This window comes from Phyllostomus discolor, chromosome 1 (genome assembly GCF_004126475.2).
Source record: "Phyllostomus discolor isolate MPI-MPIP mPhyDis1 chromosome 1, mPhyDis1.pri.v3, whole genome shotgun sequence".
NCBI lineage: Eukaryota > Metazoa > Chordata > Mammalia > Chiroptera > Phyllostomidae > Phyllostomus > Phyllostomus discolor.
The window spans coordinates 217,355,103-217,378,566 of record NC_040903.2 but is presented as its reverse complement, the minus strand read 5'-3'; the positions used below and the strand labels follow the sequence as shown (position 1 = coordinate 217,378,566).

At 67.3% G+C, this 23,464-nt stretch overlaps 2 protein-coding genes across 4 annotated transcripts; one reads left to right on the top strand and one right to left on the bottom strand.

Moving 5' to 3' along the window:
* Positions 1–709: 709 nt before the first annotated feature.
* On the bottom strand, positions 710–7,291 carry TRMT61A (tRNA methyltransferase 61A). 3 transcript variants are annotated; one of them, XM_036014193.1, is made up of 5 exons: positions 7,161–7,279; positions 6,384–6,581; positions 6,224–6,299; positions 3,593–3,859; positions 710–1,775 (listed from the first exon to the last, which is right to left on the bottom strand). In XM_036014193.1, the coding sequence occupies exons 2-5, from the start codon at positions 6,552–6,554 to the stop codon at positions 1,510–1,512; spliced, it is 780 nt and encodes a 259-aa protein (XP_035870086.1). In that variant the 5' UTR covers positions 6,555–6,581; positions 7,161–7,279; the 3' UTR covers positions 710–1,509. The 3 variants fall into 3 exon arrangements, with proteins under 3 accessions (XP_035870086.1, XP_035870084.1, XP_028362932.1); XM_036014191.1 differs by having other exon boundaries at positions 6,224–6,587; positions 7,161–7,291; XM_028507131.2 differs by having other exon boundaries at positions 6,224–6,581; positions 7,161–7,275.
* Positions 7,292–12,201: 4,910 nt separating this feature from the next.
* CKB (creatine kinase B) lies at positions 12,202–15,486 on the top strand. The gene is made up of 8 exons (XM_028507198.2): positions 12,202–12,338; positions 12,637–12,841; positions 13,053–13,207; positions 13,276–13,408; positions 13,667–13,838; positions 14,493–14,616; positions 14,827–15,016; positions 15,103–15,486. The coding sequence occupies exons 2-8, from the start codon at positions 12,649–12,651 to the stop codon at positions 15,279–15,281; spliced, it is 1,146 nt and encodes a 381-aa protein (XP_028362999.1). The 5' UTR covers positions 12,202–12,338; positions 12,637–12,648; the 3' UTR covers positions 15,282–15,486.
* The last annotated feature ends 7,978 nt before the right edge of the window (positions 15,487–23,464 follow it).

The following is a 23,464-nucleotide window of genomic DNA, read 5'->3' as shown; positions in this document are numbered from 1 at the left end:
GGCCCCGGAGAGCCCGCCAGCAGCCCACACCCCGCAGGGCCCCTCCTCTGTCCCCTAGGCCAGGCAAGCACTTGGTCCAAGGTCAGGACGGGCCCTGGAAGTGGGGGTGGGAGCCCTGGGGCAGGACTCCTGGTTCCGAGACCCCGAGGGACCCTGAGGGGACGCAGTGGACCAAGGTCTTCCCCGGAGGCTGCACAGGAGAGGGAGCAGGGAAGCCACCTCGTCTCGGACACTGACACTGGGGGACGGGCCCTCCCGCAGGCCCTTGGTACTTGGCACCCTCCAAGGACCCACAAAACCCAAGGGGTGGCCTCGGGCCAGAGCAGCAGGTCTCAGGGCCCTTCAGGGAACACTCGAGCCAGCAAGGCACCCACGCTGTGACTGAGACATTGGGGTGGGCTGGGGCGGCGGTCGGGGGGGGCACCCAGAGCTCCGGGGCCAGCGGGCCACACTCTGCTTGCTTGCAAGCATGCGCTCCCTCCTGCCCCGCCCGCCCCAGGGACAGTGGCCCTTTTTGCAGCCTGATGGGGGTGGCCACACACTCGCTCCTTTGTCCCAGGCATCCCAGACCTGGCCCTGCAGCCTGGAGCCTTTGCTGTGGGACCGGAGGACCAGGGCCTGGAGGGTGGTGCCCGCTGGGGTCCAGCCCGGATGCTGCAGTGGGGGTGGGGCTCCAGCTCCTGGGGACCCCAGAGACCAGTCAGCAGGTGGGGCCACAGTGTTTATTTCTGCAGGAGGCTCGGTCAGGGCCAGCCCCTCGCAGGCGCCGTGTGTGGGCTTCCTGGCCCCACGTGGGGAGGCCGAGGCCAAGGGGGGACACCCAGGCCCTTCATGCACAGCGGCGGGCAGGGACGCCAGCCCCACACCACAGAGCAAGGAGGCAGCTGGGGGGCGGGGCACAGGAGGAAGCCGATGGGTGGGGCCGCCCCTCCCCCCTCAGGAGCAGGTTAGGCAGCAGGGAGCACCGCACGGCCTCCTCTCCCTGGGGGCGGAGCCAGCCCGGCCCCTTCAGCACTGGGGATGGTGGCGGAGGGGCCAGGGCAGAGCTGACCCCTCGACAGGTTAGTCTACGGACCTGGTGTGGCAGCCGGGCCTTGGGGGTCTGGGGTCAATGGCAGCACCAAGCCCCCGGCCCTCCTCCTTGAGTCTTTGCTCCCCCACCTCCTTCCCTGCGTGGGGCCGCCTGGGAAGGGGTGAGACCTGGGCCCACCTGCACCCCTGGGCCTCAGCACTCGGAAAGCCCTGTGGTTGTGGGGACTTCACATGGCAGTGAGCAGGAGGGCAGGAGACGGGCAGGGGCCTCCCTCCCTGGGGACCGGAGGCCTGGGGCTGGCCGCCCGCTTCCGCCACCTAAGAGGCCCCACCCTGCACCCCACCCCGCCCCACCCCCTGTGCACACACAGGCGCGGCAGGCGTCCGCTGCCCACGCGAGTCGGCCCGCAGCAGCCTGCGCCTCCCTGCCCGGGCCCATGTGCTCCTAGCTCCCTGGATCTCCTGGCGAGCAGCCGGCTAGCCTGGGTTCTTCGTGGCGAAGGTCAGGTAGCCAGTGTGGCCCACGGCCTCCTTCATGGGCGTGCCGCTGCGGAAGGGGCCGGCGTCGGGGGCGGGGCCCGGGGCGGCCCCCAGGTCCGGTGCGGGCAGGCTGACGGTGCGCACGTGGTACAGCTGCGGCAGCACCTCCAGCGTGCTCAGCTCCAGGAAGCCTCGGGCTGCCAGCGCCTGGCACGTGCGCTGCACCTGCTCGATGCACGGCGAGAAGGAGCAGAAGCGCCCGCCTGCGGTGGGGGGAGGACGACGGGTCAGAGGGCAGGGAGCCTGCCAACGCCCAGCCCGCAGGGCGGCCTCCTCCGGACGGGCGCGTGTGCCCCGAGTCCTTCCAGGAGGGGGGTCTAGTAAAAAAAAAAAAAAACCACCAAGAGCGAGGAGAGTGGGTGCTGGGCCTGGCCCTGGGCCTGAGGCTGGCCATGGGCTCCCCCAGCCACAGAGAGCTGTGGTCAGGGGTCAGGGTAAAAGCTGGGCTGGGGTCAGGTGGGGTCTTGACGTCACAGCTGCTGGTGTGCTGTGCCCAGAACAGCTTTTGGCCACACAGCCCTCACCACACACGTCGGCATGGGCAGGGGCAAGGGGCGCCCAGGTGGCCGAGGGTGTGGCCATCACGGGAAATCAGAGGCTGCCACCAGCTCCTGGAGCTGGAGGTGCCTGCTCTGAGCTGGGCCACAAGGCCGAGGGCGTAGAAGTGGGGGCAGGAGCTGACAGACTCGTCCTGCCGCCTCCCACGGGGGTGCCCACCGCGCCCCTCGGCCTTGTCCACAGCCAGCCCAGGTCCCAACCTTGGCAGGGAAAGTCTGGGACACCAGGGCACGGCAGGGGTGTGACCCGGCAAGCCATCGAGGGCCCGTGAGGCCCGGTCACTGCAGCCCTGACCCCAGGGCCGCAGGGCGGTCTGGGCTTGGAGCTGGACGCCAGGCCAGAGAGGAAACCGTGTCACCCCCAAGAGGGGACCCTGCCTCTGTGTACCTTATTGGGGAAACTGAGGCCCCGCCAGGTGAGGGCCTGAGGCTGCCGGCCAGCCCGGGGCCCGGGGAGCAGGGACTGCTGCTCTCGAGGCTAGCCTCGCCCTGCAGACGGGCGGGAGAGCGGCTGGAAACCGCCAGCAGACGCCAGCCCCACGAGTGAGTGAGTCAATGATCTCTGGGCCCAAGACAAACAGATCCAGGGAACACAAAGGGCCCGGAGGAGGGGCTCGAAGGGAGGTGGAGGTTGGGCGCAGCAGACCGCACGGCTCCCCGGCCAGCGACCACCCGCAGGGGCCTCGCTGGGACCGTGGTCTGCACCTGCCAGTGTCCACAGAGCAGTGGGTGGGGGGCAGGGCGCTGGTATCAGGGCAGAGCTGGGGAGGGTGCAGATGTGGGGGAGCCGGGGCCACCCCTTCCCCAGCCCCGGCCACCTTGGCAGAGACCAGGGGCCCGGGAGGCCAGGGTGAGCCCGAGCCAGCTGGCAGCAGACCCACTGGCCGCCGCCTTGCCGTGGGAGCCACCGGGCATCCGTCTCTCCGAGGGGCAGCCTCCCCCTCGGCTCGGCACGGCACGGGCCCCGCTGCTGGGAGGGGGCTGCCGCCCGGTCGGCTCCTTCTCCAGAAAAGGGAAGGACCCAGAGCCCAGCCAGCGCCTCCCTGGCCGGGAGCCCGCTCTCCGCCTCTGCACCAACTTCTTCCCTAAAAGGGGCCAGCTTGCCAGGCTCCTGGCTGGGGGGAGGGGCGGCTCTGCAGGGAGCCGCTGGGGTCAGGGGCTGACCTCCGGCTTCTGGCACACCCTGCAAACGCAGGGCCATCGCCTCTCTCACGGGAGGGGCTGCCACGCTGCCCTGGGCTCCAGACCCTCCCACCAAGCAGGCGCCCAGCTGGGGCCCTGTTCTCCCGTACCTGTCCCCTCCGGCCCCACCGGCTCCCCACACGACCTCCCCGGGGGCCGCCCGGCCAGCCCCAGGGACCCCTCGCTCAGGCCCCTAGAGTCCGGGTCCTGGCTGGGCCCCAGAGCTGTGTGGCCGGGCCCAGCTCGGCACCAGGGCACACCCCTCCCAGAACCCCGCGCACCTTCGACCTTGAGGGCGTCCCAGGCGTGGCCCACGGCCTCCCACGGCGACGGGATGTCCAGGAAGACGGCGTCGGCCTCGTGGCTCACGCCGAAGCCGCTGCGGCACACGTCCTGGTTGTGCACGGTCACCCAGCGGCCCACGCGGTGCTCCCGGAACTCCTCCCGGGCCTTCTCCGCCCGCTGCTGGTGGAACTCCACGGTGTGCAGGTGGCCCGTGGGCGCGATGGTGCGGATGAGGGCGTGGGACACGGATCCGCTGCCGGTGCCTGGGGGATGGCATGGGTGTCGGGCAGGACTCCCGGGTCCACCCGGGGAGCAGCCCTGGGAGCCCCGAGCGACCCCCAGAGGGCCCACCAGGCCGGCCGGCCCCAGGCACCGGCGGCACCACGCGTGAGCCACATGCGGGGCCTGGCTGCCCTCTGGCCCCGGGCTGGGGCAGGCAAGCAGGGGCTGCCCGGGTGTCCGCCCCGCCCAGAGCCAGCGCGGGAGCAGACCCCACCGCCCAGACCTGGAGACCAGGTTCCGCCAGAGGCTGGGGCAGGCCCGAGGCTCCACAGTGTCTGCGCGGAGCAGACAGCGTGGCCTGGGTCTGTCCCCGCTCGCCTGCCATGTGGGGGCCGGCCCCCAGGTCCCCGAGCTCAGGCCCACTCGGGCCGGTCCATTTCTCTGCCCTCCAGCCTCCTCCGCCCTCACCTTGCTGCCCCTCTGGGCGCCGTGACGCCAGCTCTCCACGGAGCCCCTCTCCTCACCAGGCAGCTGCCCCTCTCGGGGCTTCTGTCTTGCAGCAGCCGGCTGGGGCCTGCGCCCCCTGTCCGCCCCCCCCCCAGCCGCAGCTGCCGCCTACGTCGTTACAACTCCCCAGAGCCACATTCCTCCACTCTCCTCCACTTGACTCCCACCCAGCACCCCTGGCACACTCGCCGCCTCCCTGCAACACCCAGACCGCGCGGCACTGACAAGCGCCAAGCGTGGCCAGATTCGACGCCAAGTGCACTCCCTGCCAAGCTTTCCGCAGCCCCACCCACCACACCCACTGCTCAGCAGACGCTGCGAGGCGCCCTGGATGCTCTCCTCTCCCACCCACATCTGATCCACCAGGAACTCCTTCCACATCTCTCCGGGACCCACGGCTCGTCCTGTCCCCACCTGCCTGCCCAGCCCGCCTGGGCCCCTCCCTCCTGACTCTGCAACCGCCCCCACAGCCCCATCAGGCCAGGCTGACTCCCTCCGCACGACCTGGCCGAGCTCCGCTTCCACACAGGGTGGGGTCAGGCTCCTAATGACACTCTGAGCCGAGGCCGCGCCCTCCCTGGCCTCGCTGCTTGCTCCTGCCATGCTGGCCTCCGTGTGTGACCCTCGCCAGGGGCCTCTGCACGCTGTCCCTCGGGGTGACACGCCCCCTTGGCCCTTGGCAGATACCTCCTCCTCGTCACCTCCAATTCAGTGTTCCTCTGCGGACAGGTCTCCCCTGACCGCTGGAGCTGCGGGGACCCCTCTCTGAGTGACCCCAAACACGCAGCCCCGCCTCACAAGCCTCAAGCAACCACCACATGGACACGGTCCCACTGAGGAGCAGAAGTCTGGTCTGCCTGGCCCACGGCTGCACCTGCAGTTCCTAGAGGAGAGCCAGCACCCCCGAGGGGCCCGGCGCGTGCCCGCTGGCCAAGTGCTTTTTACTCGAGTGGAGCGAGGCCCTGGCTGAGGGCGCAGCAGGGACAGGCCGGAGCCGGCTGCCCACCTGCCACCGGCACCCCAGGGCCCTTGTGCTGAGGACTCGGCCTCTGCTCAGCCCACACACTCCTGGCCCAGAGCCTGGGGCCTGCATCGGACCCTTCCCCTGGCTGGGCAGCAGGGACCACCCAACCATCCATCTGGAGAGGCCGAGGCCCAGAGAGGGCCAGGGTGGCCCGAGGCCCTGAGAAAGCTGGCAGGGGTGGGGCCAGGGACTCCCTGTGACCCCTGACCCTGGCTGTCCAGCCCATAAGGAACACGCTGGGGAGCTGGGGCGCCTGGGCCCGGGCTGTGCTTGGCCAGGCTGCGTGCCGCAGCGTCCCCCCTCGACCACCCCAGTGCCCGCGGCTGTGCCGTGTGTGGGACGGCCTGGGAACAGCGTCCTTCAGGCATGCCCACCTGCACCCCAGGGCCCGGGCTCGGAGACACTGGCACTGGTCGGGGATGTGCACGGGGCAGGCTCCCCACACACCCTGGGAGCACCTCGAAGTAGCCCTGGCCACCCTCCAGGAAGGGGCGCCCCTCAGCCCTGGGCTGGGGTCCCGCTCGCAGCAGCTGGTGACCTTGGGCCTGGAGCCAGGCATTGAGGGAACGGCGGTCAGCACCTCGGTCAGCAGCAAGCAGCACGGTGGCCCCGGCCTCGGCCACCTCGTGCAGTCCCATCCCTCCTGGTCAAATCCCACCGACTCTCTCTCAGATCACAGCACCAGCCTCCTAACCAACTTCCGTAATTCTGCCCTCAGTCCCTGCAGTCAGCTCCACAGAAAGGTCCCGTTAAAACAGACCAAGTGGCACGCCTGTCTTCAGGAAGGGCCCGCTGGACGCTGCCTGAACACTGGGCCTGACCCCCACCTTCCTGTCGACTTCCGAGGCGGCACGGAGGAAGCTGAGGAACTCACCGGACTCACAGACCACGGAGCCGGGCCGCAGCTCCAGCATCATGGTGAGCAGGGCGATGTCAGTGGAGTAGAGGATCTGGGTGCGGTGCGGCAGGTTCAGTGTCCAGAGCTCAGGCGTGGGGTGCAGCACGTACACCCAGCCGCCTCGGCCACAGGTCACCTTGGAGCCGAAAGGGCGGCCAATGAGGTCTACGGAGTGCCTCAGGACGCCGTGCCGGGTTTGGGTCTGTGCCCCGCGCTGCACGCGCACTGCCATCATTGCACCGTGGCCCAGTGACAGGATGGCTGTGTCACCCTCTTTGATCAGCTCTTCGTAAGCCACGAAGCTCATGGTGCTGCTCTCCGGCGGTGCCTGGGAGGAGGCAGAGGGTCATGAGCGTGCGGAGGAGCGGGGCGGCGGGATGTGCGTGGTGGCTCCCAGATCCTGGGCCGTGGGGTGGGGGCGGGGTGGCTGGCCGGAGCCCTGGCACTGTCCACCTGGGGCGCCCAGTAGGGCTGAACCGGGCCGGCACTTGAAGCCCTTCTTGGTCTGGGTCACGAGACAGAAGCCGTCAGCCCAAATCACAGATGGAGAGACGGGGGCCAGGCGACAGCAAGATTTCCCACCAAGTCGGGACCGGGCGCTCTCATCGCCCTTCTCCTGGGGCCTGGCGCCCATTCTCCGGCTGTGAGAGGCCGCCTCGGCTCCAGGTTGGATTCAAAGGGACACTCCTCACCCCAGCCTCCCCAGGGCGGGCTTCTGGGCGGATGGCGGCAGGGGATGCCGGAGAGGCAAGGGCTGGGGACGTCCAGCGGGCTGAAGACTGATGCACCGGCCCGGCCTGTGCAGAGGGGGGGCGGGCCAGGCCAGGCTGGCACGGGGCTGGGAGGCTGAGGGACGCACCGGGTCCGCCGGGCGCCCTCGCCCGCGCACCGCCGGTGTCCCCGCGGAGTCCCACCTGCGATGCCGGGCCAACTGCGGCCCGGGAGGCCCCGCACGTGGTTCTGGTACCGCGGCTGCAGCCCTTCCGCCTCCGGCGCGGCGCGCGGCGCCCACCGATGACGTCACGGCGCCTCGCCGCCTCTCGCCCCCCCCCCCCCGCCCCGCGTGCTATTCCCGGGTTGACACTAGCCGGTGGGAGGCCCGCTGGACGTCCCACGGTCCCCGCAGCCGGACGCCGCGGGCTGCGACCGGGCAGGGACCTCGGCAGCCCGGCAGTCACCGGCCGCCCGGCCGGCGGCCCCCTGCCCAGCCCCAGGAGGACCCTTTCCGCGGACGCTTTGTCACTGCAAAACGCTGTGCAACGCCCCCGACTGGGCCCCAGGGTGCCTTCCAGAACAGGGAAGAGGGTCCCAGGACAGAGGGTCGTCCCAGAAGGCTTTGGCTGGGGTCAGCGCGGCCGCAGGAGATTGGGGGTCTGGCGGGGTCTGCGAAGTGGCTTCCTCCCGGCCCGCCTCACCCTCGGAGGGCGGGAGCTGCTTACAGGAGGGAGGCGGCGCTGGGTCCCCTTGGGCCCCGGTGCAAGGAGAGCTGGAAGAACTGAGCGCATTTGGGCTCGGGGGGATGGGGCCAGGGGCTGGGGGAGGGGCAGAGAAGGGAAGGCGAGGCTCTCTGAGTAACTCAGCAAGGCGGATTCTGAGCTGGCTCCTGGGGGAAGTGAGGGGCGGGGTGCAGGGACCCGGACTGTCTGCCTGCGGCACTCCGCTTCCTGCGGCCAGAGCTTGTCCTGTTAGCCCCGGGACTGGAGACCTCTGTTAGAGAAGCGCCAGTCCACCCCGCCATCCTGGGGCTTAGCCTGCACCTTAACCCAGGGCCAGTTAGCAATGACCCTAGACCACACTTCTAAGGCCCAGCTGCTCCAGCCTGGTAAAAGGGGAGTGGCCAGGCCTCTGCAGAGCCAGCCCCTCCCCAGAGCCCCGCCAGCCCCTGGGGCTCTGAACTCGCCCTCCTCTGGGGCCAGGACTGGCCAGCCTGTGGCCCTTGCCGTGGGCGCCTCGGAGTCCATGGTGGAAACCCAGGTGCCTGACCCCAGCCCTTGCCCTGGCTGGGCCTGGGCCTGGGCGCCCAGGGTAAGAAGGTGAGGGGCTTTTAGTGACCCCCTACCCTCTGCGGGTTCATGCACCTGTGGGGCCAGCACTCCGGCCACCAGATGCCTGGGTGGCTGTATCACGGCCCCCCTGCCGCCTGCTCTCAACATCCGAGACAACCCAGCCCTATCCACAGCTCTGTAACCTCTGCTCCAGGAGACTCTGCTCCACCCGCTTGGCGATGCTGGGCCCAATCTCCCCCTAATTGCTCCCTTGAGAGAGCTCGACTTTCCACTTCTCTGGGTGCGGGGTTCCTCTTTTCCCGGCTACTCGGCTGTGGTGTGGAGCCCAGGCAGGGCACCCGTGAAGTCTAAATTAGGGCTGCATGACTGGGCAGTGGTTTCCTGAGGTCCCAACTTCCCATTTTGGCGGTTGCTGGCTGACCAGCTCTTCTGTTGCCCCCTCCTCCAGGCAGCCTTCCCGGAGCTGCCTATCTGCACTGGCCTCCCCCAGGCCCCAGCTGATCGCCCAGGGCCCAGTCTGTGTGTCAGGACTCCCCTAGTAGTAACTGATGCCACATGAGCCCCACTGAGTGTCACTGCAAGGACTCCTGGCCATAGCCCTGTGAGGGGCCACTTTACAGATGGAGAAACCAAGGCTCAGGGAGGTTAAGTTACACAGTCAATGTGGCCCAAGTGGAATTGGGATTTAAAACCAGTAAACCTGGACCTGGCTGGCGTGAGTGTCGTCCCATAAATGAAAGGTTGCCAGTTCAATTCTTGGTCAGAGCACATGCCTGGGTGGCAGGCCTTGTTTCTCCCCCTCTCTCCCTTAGCTCGCTCTCTAAGTAATAAATCTTTAAAAAAACAACAACAGTAAATTTGGCTGCAGAGAACTAACGGTGGATTGAAGGAAAGTGGGAACAGGCAGGAGGAAACGGTCAAGGTCACCCTGGAGGAAAAGGAGAAGCTGAGGATGCCCACGGCTGTGGTGGCTGTCTGCCCACATCCCTGGCAGGGGTCATGTGACATGAGGACCCTCCTCTCCCCTCCGGCCAGCCCAGCCCAGCACTGTGCATGCGACTCCGAGGAAGCACCGCCCCTCCTGGCCCAAGCCAACTTCCCCTGTGGGGTCTGCAGAGCCCAGGCACGGGGCAGAAGGAGGAAGCAGCAGCTGCACCGGCTCCAAGGGTGGCCCCTGGCCCCCAGCCCGGCCCTGGCACCAGGCCCCCTCTGCCAGCCCTGCCAAGTGGCGGATGAAAGGCCAGGGACTCCTTTGAGGCTCCCCTCCCTCTCCAGGGCAGGTGTGATTTCTGAGGACCGTAAACTGGCCAGGTGATGTCACCCAGCTTCTCTCCTAGACGCCACCAAACCGGCTTCTGTGGGCCCCCGGGGGAAAACGGAGGGTCCAGAGGGGAGCCAGGCTGGCCGGAAGCACCCTTCCAGCGCCCGCCCCCTTGCTGCCCTGCTCTGGGACCACCCGGGCTCCCAAGCAGCCACTGCCTGGTACGGGGCCTCCCCATGACATTCGGGTCTAAAGGCCTCAGAGGCCTCCTCCCCTTCCTGCACCCTTGTAGCTGCTGAGCACCCTTGCTGTCAGTCTGAGTCCAGCTCGGGTCTGGCCTGACGGAGGTCCCCAGGGTGGGCCCAGGCAGGTGGCCACAGGGCCAGCCACTCCAGGACCCAGGGTCACTGGGAGATTGCTGCACCTCTGACCTGGCCCCCGCCACCACTTTCTGATCTTCCCTTTGCTCATTTGCAGAACGGGGACAAAACACCCACCTCGGGAGGCCGAGGAGTGCCAGGGCCCTGCAGGACACCCCCAGGGCCTGACCTTGGCCAGGGCAGCCCCAGGCCTCCGGGCCCCCTCTGCAGTGTGGACCTTCCCTCTCCCCAACCCCCAAAGCGGCCAGGTCCTTCCTCCGTGGCCTGCAGGTGGGGGTGGGAGGGGCCTTGTGAGGAGCTGCAGAGGCTGCAGGCAAAGAGGAAGCTCCGAGTGACCCCCCCACCCCCACCCCCGGGGTCTGAGAGTCAAGTCAGCCTCCAGGAGCCGGCAGCTCTGGTTTCTAGAAACAGAAACTTGAGCCCTCAGGCCTCCGGGGGTGGGGAGGGTGGCCGCAGATATTTCTAAAGTTGGGGGGAAGGGGCTGCAGGGGGCACAGATTGCAGAAATTCCGGGCTTAAAGGAGCCTGCCGTCTGACCAGCCTGGACCATTTTTACAACGGTTTGTTTTATGAGCCTAAAAAAAAAAGGAATTAAGAAAACCCCAAATGCTGACTGGGGACAGGCCCAAACAGGCCAAGGTGCGGGGGGTGGGGGCAGAGAGCCAGGAGCCCCCTCTGCCGCCACCACGGGGACAGCCGGGGGCAGCGAACAGGACTCCACACCCTCCGATGCGATGCCCACTCCACAGGGAAGGGACACACCGTCCCCAGCCAGCGCACGGGGCTCCCTCCCTCCCTCCGCCCCGCCGCTCCCAGCCCCGCCAGCCTCCTCCCATCTGGTGTTTTGTTCCCCGGCTGCTCGGGCCGACTGTGTTCGCTCACCCTGCTGCCCGCAGAGCTCGCGGTGCAGGCCCGGGGAGGGTTTTGTCAAATACACACACAGATCAGGGTTCTCCCTCTTGCTTTAGTCTCAGAGCTACTATGACGAACAGGAACCACAGAAGCTGTGGTTCACTTTTTTTTTAAATTTTTGAACCCCAACGTTTTGGTGTAAGAAACAATGATCCCCAACTGGCTGAGCCACACGAGGGACACTCTGTTGAAACAGCCGTGTACTATTCCACCCCGGGCACAGGACCCCTGCCCGGGCCAGGGCCCAGGTGATGGGCATCCGGCCGCATCCACGCTGTTGTGTGCGAGTGTTTCCCGGTGTGCATCTTTCCGTCCGTCTGCGAAGAGAAACGCGGCCGGATCCTCTCTGCGGGCTGAATTCCTAGAAGTGGGGTCACAGGGTCACGGAGTGCGAACATTCTAAATTCCAGCGGATACTGCCAAATTACGCTCCAAAAAGGATGTAGCAACCCACAGCGGCGGATGCCTGCCTGCCCGCATTCCGCCCCACAGCCGGCACTGGCTGCTGTCAATCTCTCTGTTTGGATAATCCGGGTGTGTTGGGGGGAGTGGAAGGTGGAGTCTTCGTTGTTTTCATTTGCGTGATTCTGACTCGCAGTGGTTTTTAAACCTCTCACGTACCGTTGGTTCGCGTTTCCTCTGGGCTTTGCTGGCGTCTGGGCTGGCTGCCTGTGGGGGTGGGGTGGTGAGGCTGAGCCTACCCCCCCGAGGAGAGGGCCCTGGGGGGTGGGGGTGGGGTCTGCAGACGGAGACTGTGCACTCACCGGCAGCCTCTCCGGGCGTCAAATACCAGGAGAAGCAGGGCCCGGGGGTCTCTGGCTGGGATTCCCCAGAGCGCTCAGGGACTTGCCCAAGGTCAAGGCATCGTGGTGCCTGGGGCTGGGCCGCGGCCAGGCTGCGCCTCCGGTTGCCTTTCTCTCTGCACCAAGATCGCCCAGGAGATGCCTGCGGGCACCTTGAAGAAGGTCAGCCTCTGGGAACCAGCTGGGGTGGGGCGGGAGGGGGGCGGGAGTCAGGAAGTGCTGCGGCAACCCAACACGCTCGAGACCGGCCCCTGGCCGCCGCCGCCGCCGCCGCCGCGGGGACTGGCGGGAGGAGCCAAGTGGGGGATCCAGGGTGCAGAACAGCCCGAGAGTCCTTAAGTTCTCGGGTGCCCGGTGGCTCTCCTGCCTCAGTTTCCCGCCCAGAGTAAGGGCCAGGGGGAGCTCCAAGATGTCCAAGGGTCTGAGCTTCCGACCTCGGGGTCCCGGGGCCGGCGACTGGTGGGGTGGGCGGACTGTGCTGGGTCCCGGATAGTGGGTCCTTAAGGTGGGTGGCCAGGGGGGGTTGGTCTAGGGCGACGGGCAGCGGACAAAGGGGCGACACCACCCCGCAGTGTGGGCCAATAGAATGAATGGGCTATAAATAGCGGCCAATGGGCGGCCCGCGTTGCATCCCTTAAGAGCCTCGGGAGCGCGGAGGAGCTGCTGTTCTCCTGCGCCGCTCCCGGAGCTGAGGAAGGAACGAGCGCTCCCTGCACCACCGGTCGCCGGGTGAGTGGGCCCGGGGGCCGGAACAGCGGCCGCGCTGGGTGCCGGGGCGGGGGCGCGGCGCACAGAGGGGCGTGGGGGCTGCGGCATCCTGCACTTGGGCACGACGGGGACCCCCGCCTGGAGCGGGTGCGGCGGCAGGGCCGGGGGTCCTGGGCGGTGCGGTTGCCCCTGCGCGCACGCGGCGAACCCCACTGTCCTTGGCCACGGCCCGGATGGCCGGCGCCGCGGGGCCCTGGTGGTCTGCAGGTCCCTGGGAAGCGGGAGAGCCTGGCCCCGCTGATGCCCGTGTCTTCCACAGCCCGCCGCCGCCATGCCCTTCTCCAACAGCCACAACGCGCTGAAGCTGCGCTTCCCGGCGGAGGACGAGTTCCCCGACCTCAGCAGCCACAACAACCACATGGCCAAGGTGCTGACCCCCGAGCTGTACGCCGAGCTGCGCGCCAAGTGCACGCCGAGCGGCTTCACGCTGGACGACGTCATCCAGACTGGAGTGGACAACCCGGGTACGGGCAGCGCGGCCCCGCGGCCCCGGGTGCCGGCGCCTTGCGCCTTGCCTGCGAGACGTTCCCCGGGCTGGGGTGCGGCGCCCTCGCGATCGCACCTCGGGCCGGGGTCTCCGCGCCCCCTCCCTGCGCGCAGCTGCAGGGCGGCGCTCAGCGGCTGCCTCAGGCCTGGCAGTGACGTCACTGTCCCCGTTCCGCGCCCCCCCCCCAGGCCACCCGTATATCATGACCGTGGGCTGCGTGGCGGGCGACGAGGAGTCGTACGAGGTGTTCAAGGACCTCTTTGACCCCATCATCGAGGACCGACACGGCGGCTACAAGCCGAGCGATGAGCACAAGACCGACCTCAACCCTGACAACCTGCAGGTGCGGGGCGGCCCGGGGGCGGGCTGGGCTGGGGGGTGTCCCGGCGCTCACCTCCACTCGACCCGTAGGGCGGCGACGACCTGGACCCCAACTACGTGCTGAGCTCGCGGGTGCGCACGGGCCGGAGCATCCGCGGCTTCTGCCTCCCGCCGCACTGCAGCCGCGGGGAGCGCCGCGCCATCGAGAAGCTCGCCGTGGAGGGTAGGGGTCCCCGCCCCCCGGGCCGCCTGCCTTGTTTACGCGTCACCCGAACCGCCGCGCGCCCTTATCTGCAAACGCGGTCCGGTTTCCCAAGGGACCGAAGCCCAGCCCGCGCCGACAGCCGCGTGGGGCCCGGCGAGGTCACCACCTCGGACCGCCGCCAGGAGCGCGTGGACTGGGCTTCCCACAGGGCCGGGCGCACGCGGGGAGGTGGCGGGCGCGTGCCGGCGGCGGCCCCCTGAGCGCGCCTCTCCGCAGCCCTGTCGAGCCTGGAGGGCGACCTGGCGGGCAGGTACTTCGCGCTCAGGAGCATGACGGAGGCGGAGCAGCAGCAGCTCATCGACGACCACTTCCTCTTCGACAAGCCCGTGTCGCCCCTGCTGCTGGCCTCGGGCATGGCCCGGGACTGGCCCGACGCCCGCGGCATCTGGTGCGTGTCCTCCCCACCCTCTGCGGGCCGCGCCTCCCCTCCCCTCCCCTCCCCTCCCCTCCACCCGCGCTCTCAGAGGCCTTGGAGGAAGAGGGAGGGGCCGCGCTCCTGGGGCCTGCTGGTGCCGCCCCAGTCTCCTCGCAGGTGACCTTGAGCGCCCAGGTGAGCGCAGGGGCCGGGCTGGTGGAGGCCTCCCCCTCTCTGGATCGTGGAGGTGGGGGACAGATCGTGCTGGCTTCTCGTTTCCACCCCCCTCTTGGGACCTGGAGCTTCTTGTTTTCGTTCTCACCCGCTTCCCGCCCCCTCCTCCGGGACTCTGTCAGGTGCTGGGTGACGCAGCCGCCTCCCAGTGGGGGTGGGGAGGCTTACAGCCTCCCGCCTGCCCTCACCTCCTGGGTGGGCACCTTGCGCCCCCCCGTCAGCGCCCACCCCCCAGGAACATGACTGGCAGGGTCAGGCACAGCTCGGGGCTTTTTGAACCCTTTCCAAGGCGTCCTGGCCTCCCTGCTGTGTGCCCCGCCCCCCCGCACTGCCGGAAGGACACCTCAGGGACTTGCCAGGTTCCTCAAGCCTGGGGACCCCCTGCAGTGTTTTTCTGGGACGTGCCCCGAGACCACAGCCCAGGAAGGCGGCTTGACTGTGCCCCTCCCCCAGGCATAATGACAACAAGACCTTCCTGGTGTGGATCAACGAGGAGGACCACCTGCGGGTCATATCCATGCAGAAGGGGGGCAACATGAAGGAGGTGTTCACCCGCTTCTGCAACGGCCTCACCCAGGTCGGGCCTGGCCACCCCACTGGGGCGGGGGGGACCCGGGCTTCAGTGCCGGGGAGGGCCCGGGCTTCAGTGCCGGGGAGGGCAGGGCTAGGCCCCAAGGGCAGGCCCTGCTGGTGGTGGGGGAGGGGATCCCGGGCCCAGCTGGTCCTTCGGGGGAGGGGTGTCTCCTGCCACAGGCCTCCCCTCTCATGCCGTCGTCTCCACCTCCAGATTGAGACACTCTTCAAGTCTAAGAACTTCGAGTTCATGTGGAACCCTCACCTGGGCTACATCCTCACCTGCCCGTCCAACCTGGGCACAGGGCTGCGGGCAGGTGTGCACATCAAGCTGCCCCACCTGGGCAAGCACGAGAAGTTCCCGGAAGTGCTCAAGAGGCTGCGGCTCCAGAAGCGAGGCACAGGTGTGTGGGGCGGGGTCTGCCGGAGTTCCCTCCCCCTGGGGCCGCCCCGCCCCCGCCCCGCCCTGCCCACCCGGCTGTCTCCCCAGGTGGCGTGGACACGGCTGCTGTGGGCGGGGTCTTTGACATCTCCAACGCCGACCGCCTGGGCTTCTCCGAGGTGGAGCTGGTGCAGATGGTGGTGGACGGCGTGAAGCTGCTCATCGAGATGGAGCAGCGGCTGGAGCAGGGCCAGGCCATCGACGACCTCGTGCCCGCCCAGAAGTGAGGGCCCGGCCCGCCCCCGCCACGGCCACCAGCCCTGCTGCTTCCTAACTTATTGCCCGGGCAGTGCCCACCACGCACCCCGAGGCTCGCCGCCTGGCGGCTGAGCCCTTAGCCTCGCTATAGAGACTCCCGTCGCCCTCGGTAGAGTTTATTTTTGTGATGGCTGAGATGTTGCTGACGCTGAAATAAACTAGGGTTTTGGTCTGCCCAGACTCTGCCCTTTCTGCTTCGCTGTCTGCAGGACGCAACAGGGCCAGCAGGCGGTCACCCTGCTGTGCCCGTCCAGGGCCAGGCCGTCCTGTCGACTCGGCTGCCCTGCAGGCCTGGGGTCGGGGGACAAAGCGAGGGAGGAGCTCCAGGGTGGCAGCGCCCCGACCTGAGCATCTGAGAGCATCTGTGCCTGGGGGGTGGAGCTTGGCACTGGCTCAGCCCCATCTCTGAGTGGGGGCAGTGGGGGTGCTGTGAGGAAGGGGGGCGGGAGCCGCACATCTCCCCCAAACACTCCACCCCACCACCCCGTCCCCTCCCCAACACCTGCTCTGCTAGAGTCTCGCTCCCCTTGGGCTGAACTGGCCCCTCTGTGGTCCCAGCCCAGCCCTCCAGGTCCTTCCAGGCAGCCCCGGGGCCCTTAGGTCTCCCTCCCCCTCACTGGTTCCACTGTATATACTGACTTTACACAGGAAGGAAGGGAGAGAGGAACATCAGGTTCTTGTTCTACTTATTCATGCATTCACGGGTTGATGCTTGACCAGGAATTGAACCTGCAACCTTGGTGTTGTCAGGGCGATGCTCCAACAGAGCCACCCATCCAGGGCACAGACTCCTCTTTAGGAGCCTCAGGTCTCCCGGCCCCTTGGCCTCCCACAGTGGGTCCCACTACAGGGTCCACAGGTGCCTGGCAAGGGGGACTGGGGCTGTCTAGCCATGCCCGGGCAGCCACGGGGCTTGGGGAGCAGAGGGGTCTGCAGAATCAGACAGGGCCCGGCTGCTGCTTCTCCAGCCCTTCAGCCCCAAGGACAGTCTGTGCTGCCACCTGCTGGCCAGGGCCGCCTGCTACACCCCACCCCCTCCAGGGTCTGGAGTTTCCCTTCAGCTTAGTCTGGGCAGGCCTCACCCTCCCAAGGCTACACCCTGTCCTGGGCTGGGCAGTCCTTCCCACTGGAGATGGTGGGTGCTCCTTACCTGAGTCAGGTGGGAGTCAGGGGCAACTGGTCAACCCAGGCCCTGGGGCTCAGGACAAGCTGGGGGTGGGGGGGTAGAGGGCAGCAGTGGAGCCAGAGCTGCAAGGGTGTCCTGGCATCTGCCTGAGGGCTGGACTCAGTCCGAGGGGCCCAGGAGCCCTTGCGAGTGGACACCCGGCGGGGCTGGCCCCGTGGTGCACAAGGCTGGCAGGGAGGGCGCTCTGCACCCACGCTTTGGGCCCCGGGCTGCGCAGCCAGGAAGGGCCGGGCCAGGGGCACGTGTCAGGCAGGGCTCCCATCCCTCAGCCTCAGTGTCCCCGGCCCACGGGGGCTGGGTCAGACCACCAGGCTGCGCGGAGCGTGGAAGGAGCACCCCGGGACGGCCGGCCCTGCGGAGGGGTGGAGGGCAGCGCCCTCCCCGGCCAGTCTTCCTCGTCGCTGCCACTGAGGCTCTGCTGCGCAGTGACGGCCCCTGCCCCGCCCCGCAAGGAGATGGGCCACCGGCATCTGGCGGCCTGCTCAAGCCGGCTGGCCACGTCGTCAGACTGGGCCCTCCCCCAGCACGTCCCCCAGGAAGGCCCGGGGTGGCGGGGCCCAGCTCAGCATTCCCTGGGCAGGGAAGCCACTCAAGCCGCCTCCCCGGGGCCGGAAAGGCGGAACCCTGCCCTCGCCAACTGGCCCTCAGGAACCTGGTCAAGGGGGCTCCCTGCTGCGGGGGCTGCCTCAGGCTCCGCCACGCCAGGCTGGACCCCGGGGCTGCCCTACTGGGCACCCTCCCCCCTCCCTCGGGCTGCCTTACCCTCCGGGGGAGGCCGGCGCTCGGCAGCCTGCACACGGACCTCTCCGTCCGGGGCCCCACGACCTTCCCTTTCCTCTGGACTCCAGAGAGCTTTAAACAGGGGAGATTAATTTTCCCTGAGATCACGGTCGAACACGGGAAGCCTAAGGAACGCCACACACACTACTGGGGGGACACACTCGGCTCGTTCACTGTCTCGGGCGGAGGACACCAGCCGGCCACACGGGCGGCATTCAGACCCGGCACTGCCGCTGCGGCCGGGAGAGGAGCCCGCTGCCTGGCCCCACAGCTGTGGCCCCAAGGACATCCGGACAGGACGACTCTCGGGGGGTGGGGGGGGGGCCCACCACGGGCCTCCAACTTCTAGGTGCCAGCAGCACGGGGACCAAGACTGCCCCCCGGCCAACACCCACTGCCCTCCAGAAACAGCTGAGAGACAGGATGACTCAGAACGGGGAAGAACGGGCCGGGGCCGCCGCGGCCACCACAGAGGGCCGGTCACACGCCTGGAACGCCTCCCCCGACACGGAGCCAGGCAGGCACCGACAGCAGTGCGCAAGGCTCCGTGAAAGCGCCGCCCACGTGCTGCGGGAAGCTGACGCGGAAATCGGTTATAAAACAGCCTGTCCTTAGATCCCACACGGAACATGTATGGAAAAACCCGGGCACAGCAGCGAGCTGTAGGTGGAGAGCTGACAGGTGACTTCCTTCTTTAAACGACTCCCAAACTCCCCGCAGTGAACATGTATTAGTTACGTAAGCTGAGCCAAGTTCTTTCAAGCGTTTTTTTAAAAAGTGCTCCCGTGTGTCACAGTTCGTGGGAGACTGCCGCGGCAGGACTCCGCTGTCACCGCCCCTCATCTGCTCTGCTCGAATGACCACCGCCCGGGGTGGACACTGGGACCAGGGAAACCGAGGCTCAGGGAGGAGGGAGGACCGGCCGACCTCGGCTCCCTCACGCCCCACGGCGCCCCAGCCCGAGCGTGCAGAGCTGCCGCTCCGGGCAGGAGCTGAAGAGGCGGCTGCCTGACAGTTCCTTGTTCCGAGTTTCTATTTGGAGCACCCAGCTGACACCAAAGCCTCCCACGGCACCCTGGGGGCTGCACCCTGGCCTCGCCGGATCTGGAGTCAATCTCCTTCCCTACAGGTGACAAAGGGAAAAACAATCCTGGACGACAGAAGTCCCCTTTCTGGCTGAGGTTTTCAGGAGCCAGGGACGGCGTCTCAGCTGGGAGGGGCGGGGCTCCGTACAGGAGAGCTGTCTGCGGAGACCCCGGGCCCCACGTCTGGCGGGCAGGACCCGGAGGACGTGTGCTGCGTGAGGACTCTTCCCGTGGCTCCCCCACGTGCTCCTGTCTCTGTGGGTGCGGCTCTGCTCGGTTTCGGAGGCCCTGACTTCCACGCCCTTCTCAGGGCTGGGGCTTGTCAGAGTGGAAGGCCTGACTTCAATAAGCAACTGGAGACCCAGGAAAACTACACGTACTCTCTCCAGCTCCTCCCATTTCCGAGGAATCTGTGTAGCTGGCCACTAGCCGCCCAGCAGACACCTACCCACCCCTCTGCCTCCTTGTTAACAAAACCTGCTCCCGAGCCTCCTCCCGGCCCGCGGCCGCCCAGCAGGAGCAGCAGGGTTCTGAGGCTGTCGCCGTGGGACAGAACATTCCTGTGGCCGTCCTGGGGTGAGAGGACGAGGGCCGTCCGCCTGGTGCACACGAGCAACGACCAGCGCTCCTGACTCGGGGATGGGGATCGGGGCTGGGACCCCACGCTGCCATCACTGACCCTCTCGGAAAGGTGGGGCCCAGGTGGGGGCTTGCCAGTCTGCTCAGGGTCCTGCAGGGCCTACAGGTGCAACTGTCCAGTTGGAACCGAGACCAATGGTTGCGGAAACAGCCCGCTCTCGAGCACCCGCCGTCCTGCCATGTCCGCATGCACTCAGGGCAGTGTGTGCAGGGCCTGGGCCTGCTGGAGGCCATGGCACCACCTCCAGGCCTTTGCAGTTTGGGTCTAACCTGGGGCTCCCTCCTGCGTGTCTCTCTCTGCTGTCCACACTGTGCCCTGCCCTGCCCACCCAAAGCCCGGGGCCCACCTCTGCTCCCGGCCTGCCCCGGCCCTCCTCCTGGGGAGGGCGTCCCCCTCCCCCATCGTGCTCCTCGGGAGGGACGCTCCGTCACGCTGCCCAGGCATGTCACTGCGTCACGGTGGACGCTGCGTCTGAGCATGCAGACTGGGGCTCAGGCCCTGGGTCTTCCCCTCCCCCTCACTCGGCCCCAGCCCAACGGGGCTGCCTCCATGACTGGTACAGGTGGTCGGCGTTGACACACACATGCTAAGGTTATCCCAGAAATACACAACCTGCTCAGCGCTTCAAACGCTTTCCGGTTCCAGGAAGAAGTAACAGAGGCTTTACATAACCGTCCACACTTAACCCCGCTGACACCGCGCAGCGGTGGACGGCCACCCGCACTGCCACACAGATGCCGCGGCTGCTGGGCCGGTCCAGCAGGGCTGCCGCCTCCTCCTCTTCATTCTTCCTGGAGGCCAGCCTCGAGGACACGGGAGGACACGCTCTCTCCTCCAGTCCAGTCCCAGGGTTTCGGCCCCATGTAGTAATGACACGACAGCAGGCCCCACGGCCCCGCCACGCACATGCACGCTGAGACACTCCAGGCCCGGGGATGCAGCAGGCCTTCCCGGGGGCAGGACTCCCCTCACCACTGCAGGCCGCGCGCCCCAGGACAAGCCCGTCAGGGTTCTGCAGAACTCAGAGCACGTGGGGAGGAGACCCAGGGACGGGGCAGCAGAGGAGGGGGCCAGCCGAGCTGGGGCTGAAGCTGGCCTGGGGGCCGGGCAGAGGAACCTGCCCAAACAGCGCCCGGAGTACGCAGTCCCGGTGCCTTACGAAACGAACATGACACATGTGCTGCTTCCCAGCTCATTTCCATGCAAAGCAGGCCTGCTTTGAAGAGGGACCACATCGCCGCCGCCTGCTGGCACTCCCTCCCGGGAGGCGGAGGCAGGTTGGTACAAAGCTCTCACCCTGGAAGGAGCCAGCGTGCCAGGTGCCCCATGCCAAAATGCTTCCTCTCCGGCCCCCAGGGGCCTGGCTCCCCACCCAGGGCAGTGGGGTCTGTTTCGGTTGGGGGCAGCAGGAGTCTGCCCCGAAGCCTCCGGGGCCACTCTCGGAGGACGCGTCAGGCCCAAGTCCCCTTGGTAGAACAGACGTGTGCTGTCTAGACACCGCACCGTGACGACGACAAGACGGGGCCCGCCAGGCCCAGTCGCTGCCCCGCGCGTCTGCATGCGTCCCACCCACCCAGACCCGCTCCCTGCTCCGCCTTGAGCCCTGGCATTCCTTCGCCCAGCACGGGCCCCACCGGGTTCAGGGCCGTGTCTGCAGTGCTGTCCTGCGAGAAGGAGCTTCTAGGAGACCAGGGCTCTACCTGGTTTATTTCTGGATTCCCCCAGCTCAGCACAGGGCCCTCTGGAGCAGCTGCTGCTCCACCCTAGCCTGCCCCAAATAAGTATGTGGGTGAAGGAACGGAGGAACAAACAGTGACGAAAGTCTTCAGGTCTCTTCCCGAAACACCCGAGAACCGGGCGGTCTGGCTTGGAGCAGCAGCCCTCAGGGACGGGACCCAGTGTTCATCTTCAAAACCTGAGCCTCGACGGGAGAGCAGAGGACCCCACGGGCGGGGAGGGGGGACGGCCAGCACTTCTGCCCAGCTAGCTACTGGACCCCCGCAACCCCGCTGGAGGGATGAGCTCTAGACACTTAAAGTAACGTGGAGAGGCGGGTTACATGGGTGGGAGGAACGGTGTGAGCAGGAAGCACGAAAGGCACAGGCTGGGGGAAGAGCCGAAGTCTGACCCCCTCTGTTCTGGGTGACGCCCCATTCGGGCCCCTATTCATCACCCCGCAGGGTGAGAAAGTGCCCCGCCACGGCCAGAGGCCACAGCAACGAGTACCTGGGGGTCTGGAAGAGGACGAGGACCTCGGAGCTTGTGACCCATCGGCCCCAGCACACAAACAGCAGCAAGAATGCACGTGGATTGGCTCAGTCGTGAGACCAGAGCCGATGGCGCCCGGAGGTCACAGCGCAGCCCCCGTTTCCTGGCCTTCACCCCCGGAGGCCCAGACCCAAGATCTTCTCGGGCCGTGGCCTGGTCTCCACCCCCAGGTGACCCCTGAGGACTGGCTTCCCTGCATCCCTGAACCAGGACCCCTGCTCAGCAGATCTCCCCGAGGGACCGGCGCCCTGGACACGGTGTCCGGGGGCGAAAGACACTGTTAACACCACGACTCTCACCCTGACGCCAAGTCCCAGGTCGAAATCCAAACACACTGACCGCGTGACTCCGTGGTGAGGGACACAGCTGAAGGCGCTAAGCCAAGTGTTTTGACCCTGACTCTGGTCTGAGGGCCGGCGTCATCAGAGGCAGGGCCCACTCCTGTCTGTCCGTCTGTCCACAGCACCCGCCCAGAGGACCTGCCTGGCCTGCCCCTGCCTGCGCTCAACGACGCGGGGCGGCACCAGCCGTGTAGGCTGCGAGGGGAGGAGGGGCGCCTGGCCCCCCAGAACCCACTCCTCAGGCTCTGTGCTGGTCCCCAACCACGGCTGTGATGCGGGAAGGGCGGGCATGAGGGCTGCGGGAGCCACCAGGACCTCTGAACAGTTCTGACTGAATGACTGAAGCCATTCGAGCTGCCTGGTGCTTCTGAGGTGTCTCTTGCCTGTGCTTTATCACTATTATTTGAATACTTGCTGTGCACTATGTACCAGGTGCTATCCCAGGTACCTGGGATACGGGGGGTGGGGGGCGGAAGGAGGAAGACCTTTGCCTCATGGGGCTGACGTTCTAGTAAGGGTGGGAGGCAGACGCGAGGCAAGTTTGTGAAGGGTGCTGGCTGCTAGTGCCGCAGCGGAGCGGGGACCGGCAGAAACGTGAGGCCAGAGCAGGCCTCTCTGGGGGGGGTGTGTGTCGGGGGGGGATACATGGGCCAGGCCCACAGGGGCAGAGGGTGGAGGGTGCAGTCCGCCCTCTCTGGGTCCTGCCTGTGCTCTTACACCAGCTCACCGCTCTTCCTGTCCCCCCGGGGACGCAGAAGGGCATGGAAGGTGGTGGCACAGGCTGTCAACTTTTTTAACAGCAGGCCCTGTGGGAAACCATTACCCCATGCCTGAGGAACTATGGGGTTTCCTTCTCCGCCTCGGCTGGCGGGGCAGAGTCCCAGAGTCTGAGCCCGCTGCCCTAGGGCTCGGTGCCCCCGCCAGCTGGGAGCGGGCGGCGGGGTGGGGAGGGGACAGCCTGTGATCCTGCGCCTGTGCGAGCAGCTGTTCTCACCAGCACCTGCCGGGCGCCCCGCCCTGCCCCTGCTGTCTGCTGGACTCTGCCCACGCCCTAGAGGGAGATGTCACTACCACGCTGACTTTCTACGAGGGAACCCGATGGCACGAAACTGGAGCCTGGAAACCAGGCTGCCTGGGTCAAGGGCGTATACCTCAACCACGAGGCCACACGGCCCGAGGCACCTTTAGACAGGGTCTGCCCTCTGGGTGGACTGAGTCCTCAGACGTCCTGCTTTGGAAGGAAGCCCAGCCCATGCCAGCCTTGATGGCCAGGCAGACCCTGCTGTGGGGGCCCGTGGGGCAGGCCCACAGCTCAGCCTCTCCGGGGCACCCTGCCTGGCACGGGCCGTCCACTCTGCTCTTGGCTCTGCTCCCCGGCACGCTGGCTCCCCCTCCTTGGGTCTGGCCCACACACGAAGGCAGGCCTCAGCCCCACCCACCCCACTCTCCCTGTCCCCAACCTTCCCCATCCCGTCATCTCCCTTTCCTGGGGACACGAGACAGGTCCAAGGCCCTGCCTGAGCTCTTTCTGACCCGAGGACCACGAGGCTGCTGAGACACTCTTGGCCCTGAGTCCCCTCTGACCCAGCTGCTACACTGACACCACCCGCGGGAAGTGTCACCTCTGCCTGGTTTCCAGTGCCTCAGGGCGGCAAGCCAGAGGCCACCGACAACACCGCTGGGCTCGGTCCCCTCCCGGAACACCAGGACACCCGGGTCCCACTGTCCGGGAGTCACACCGGGGCCCGTCTGTACACTGTCAGGACACCTGGAAGACACATCATTCGAGTCACACGAGTCCCTCAAGAGCAACACTTACCTCGTGAAGTGATCTCATGGTAAGTCACCAATT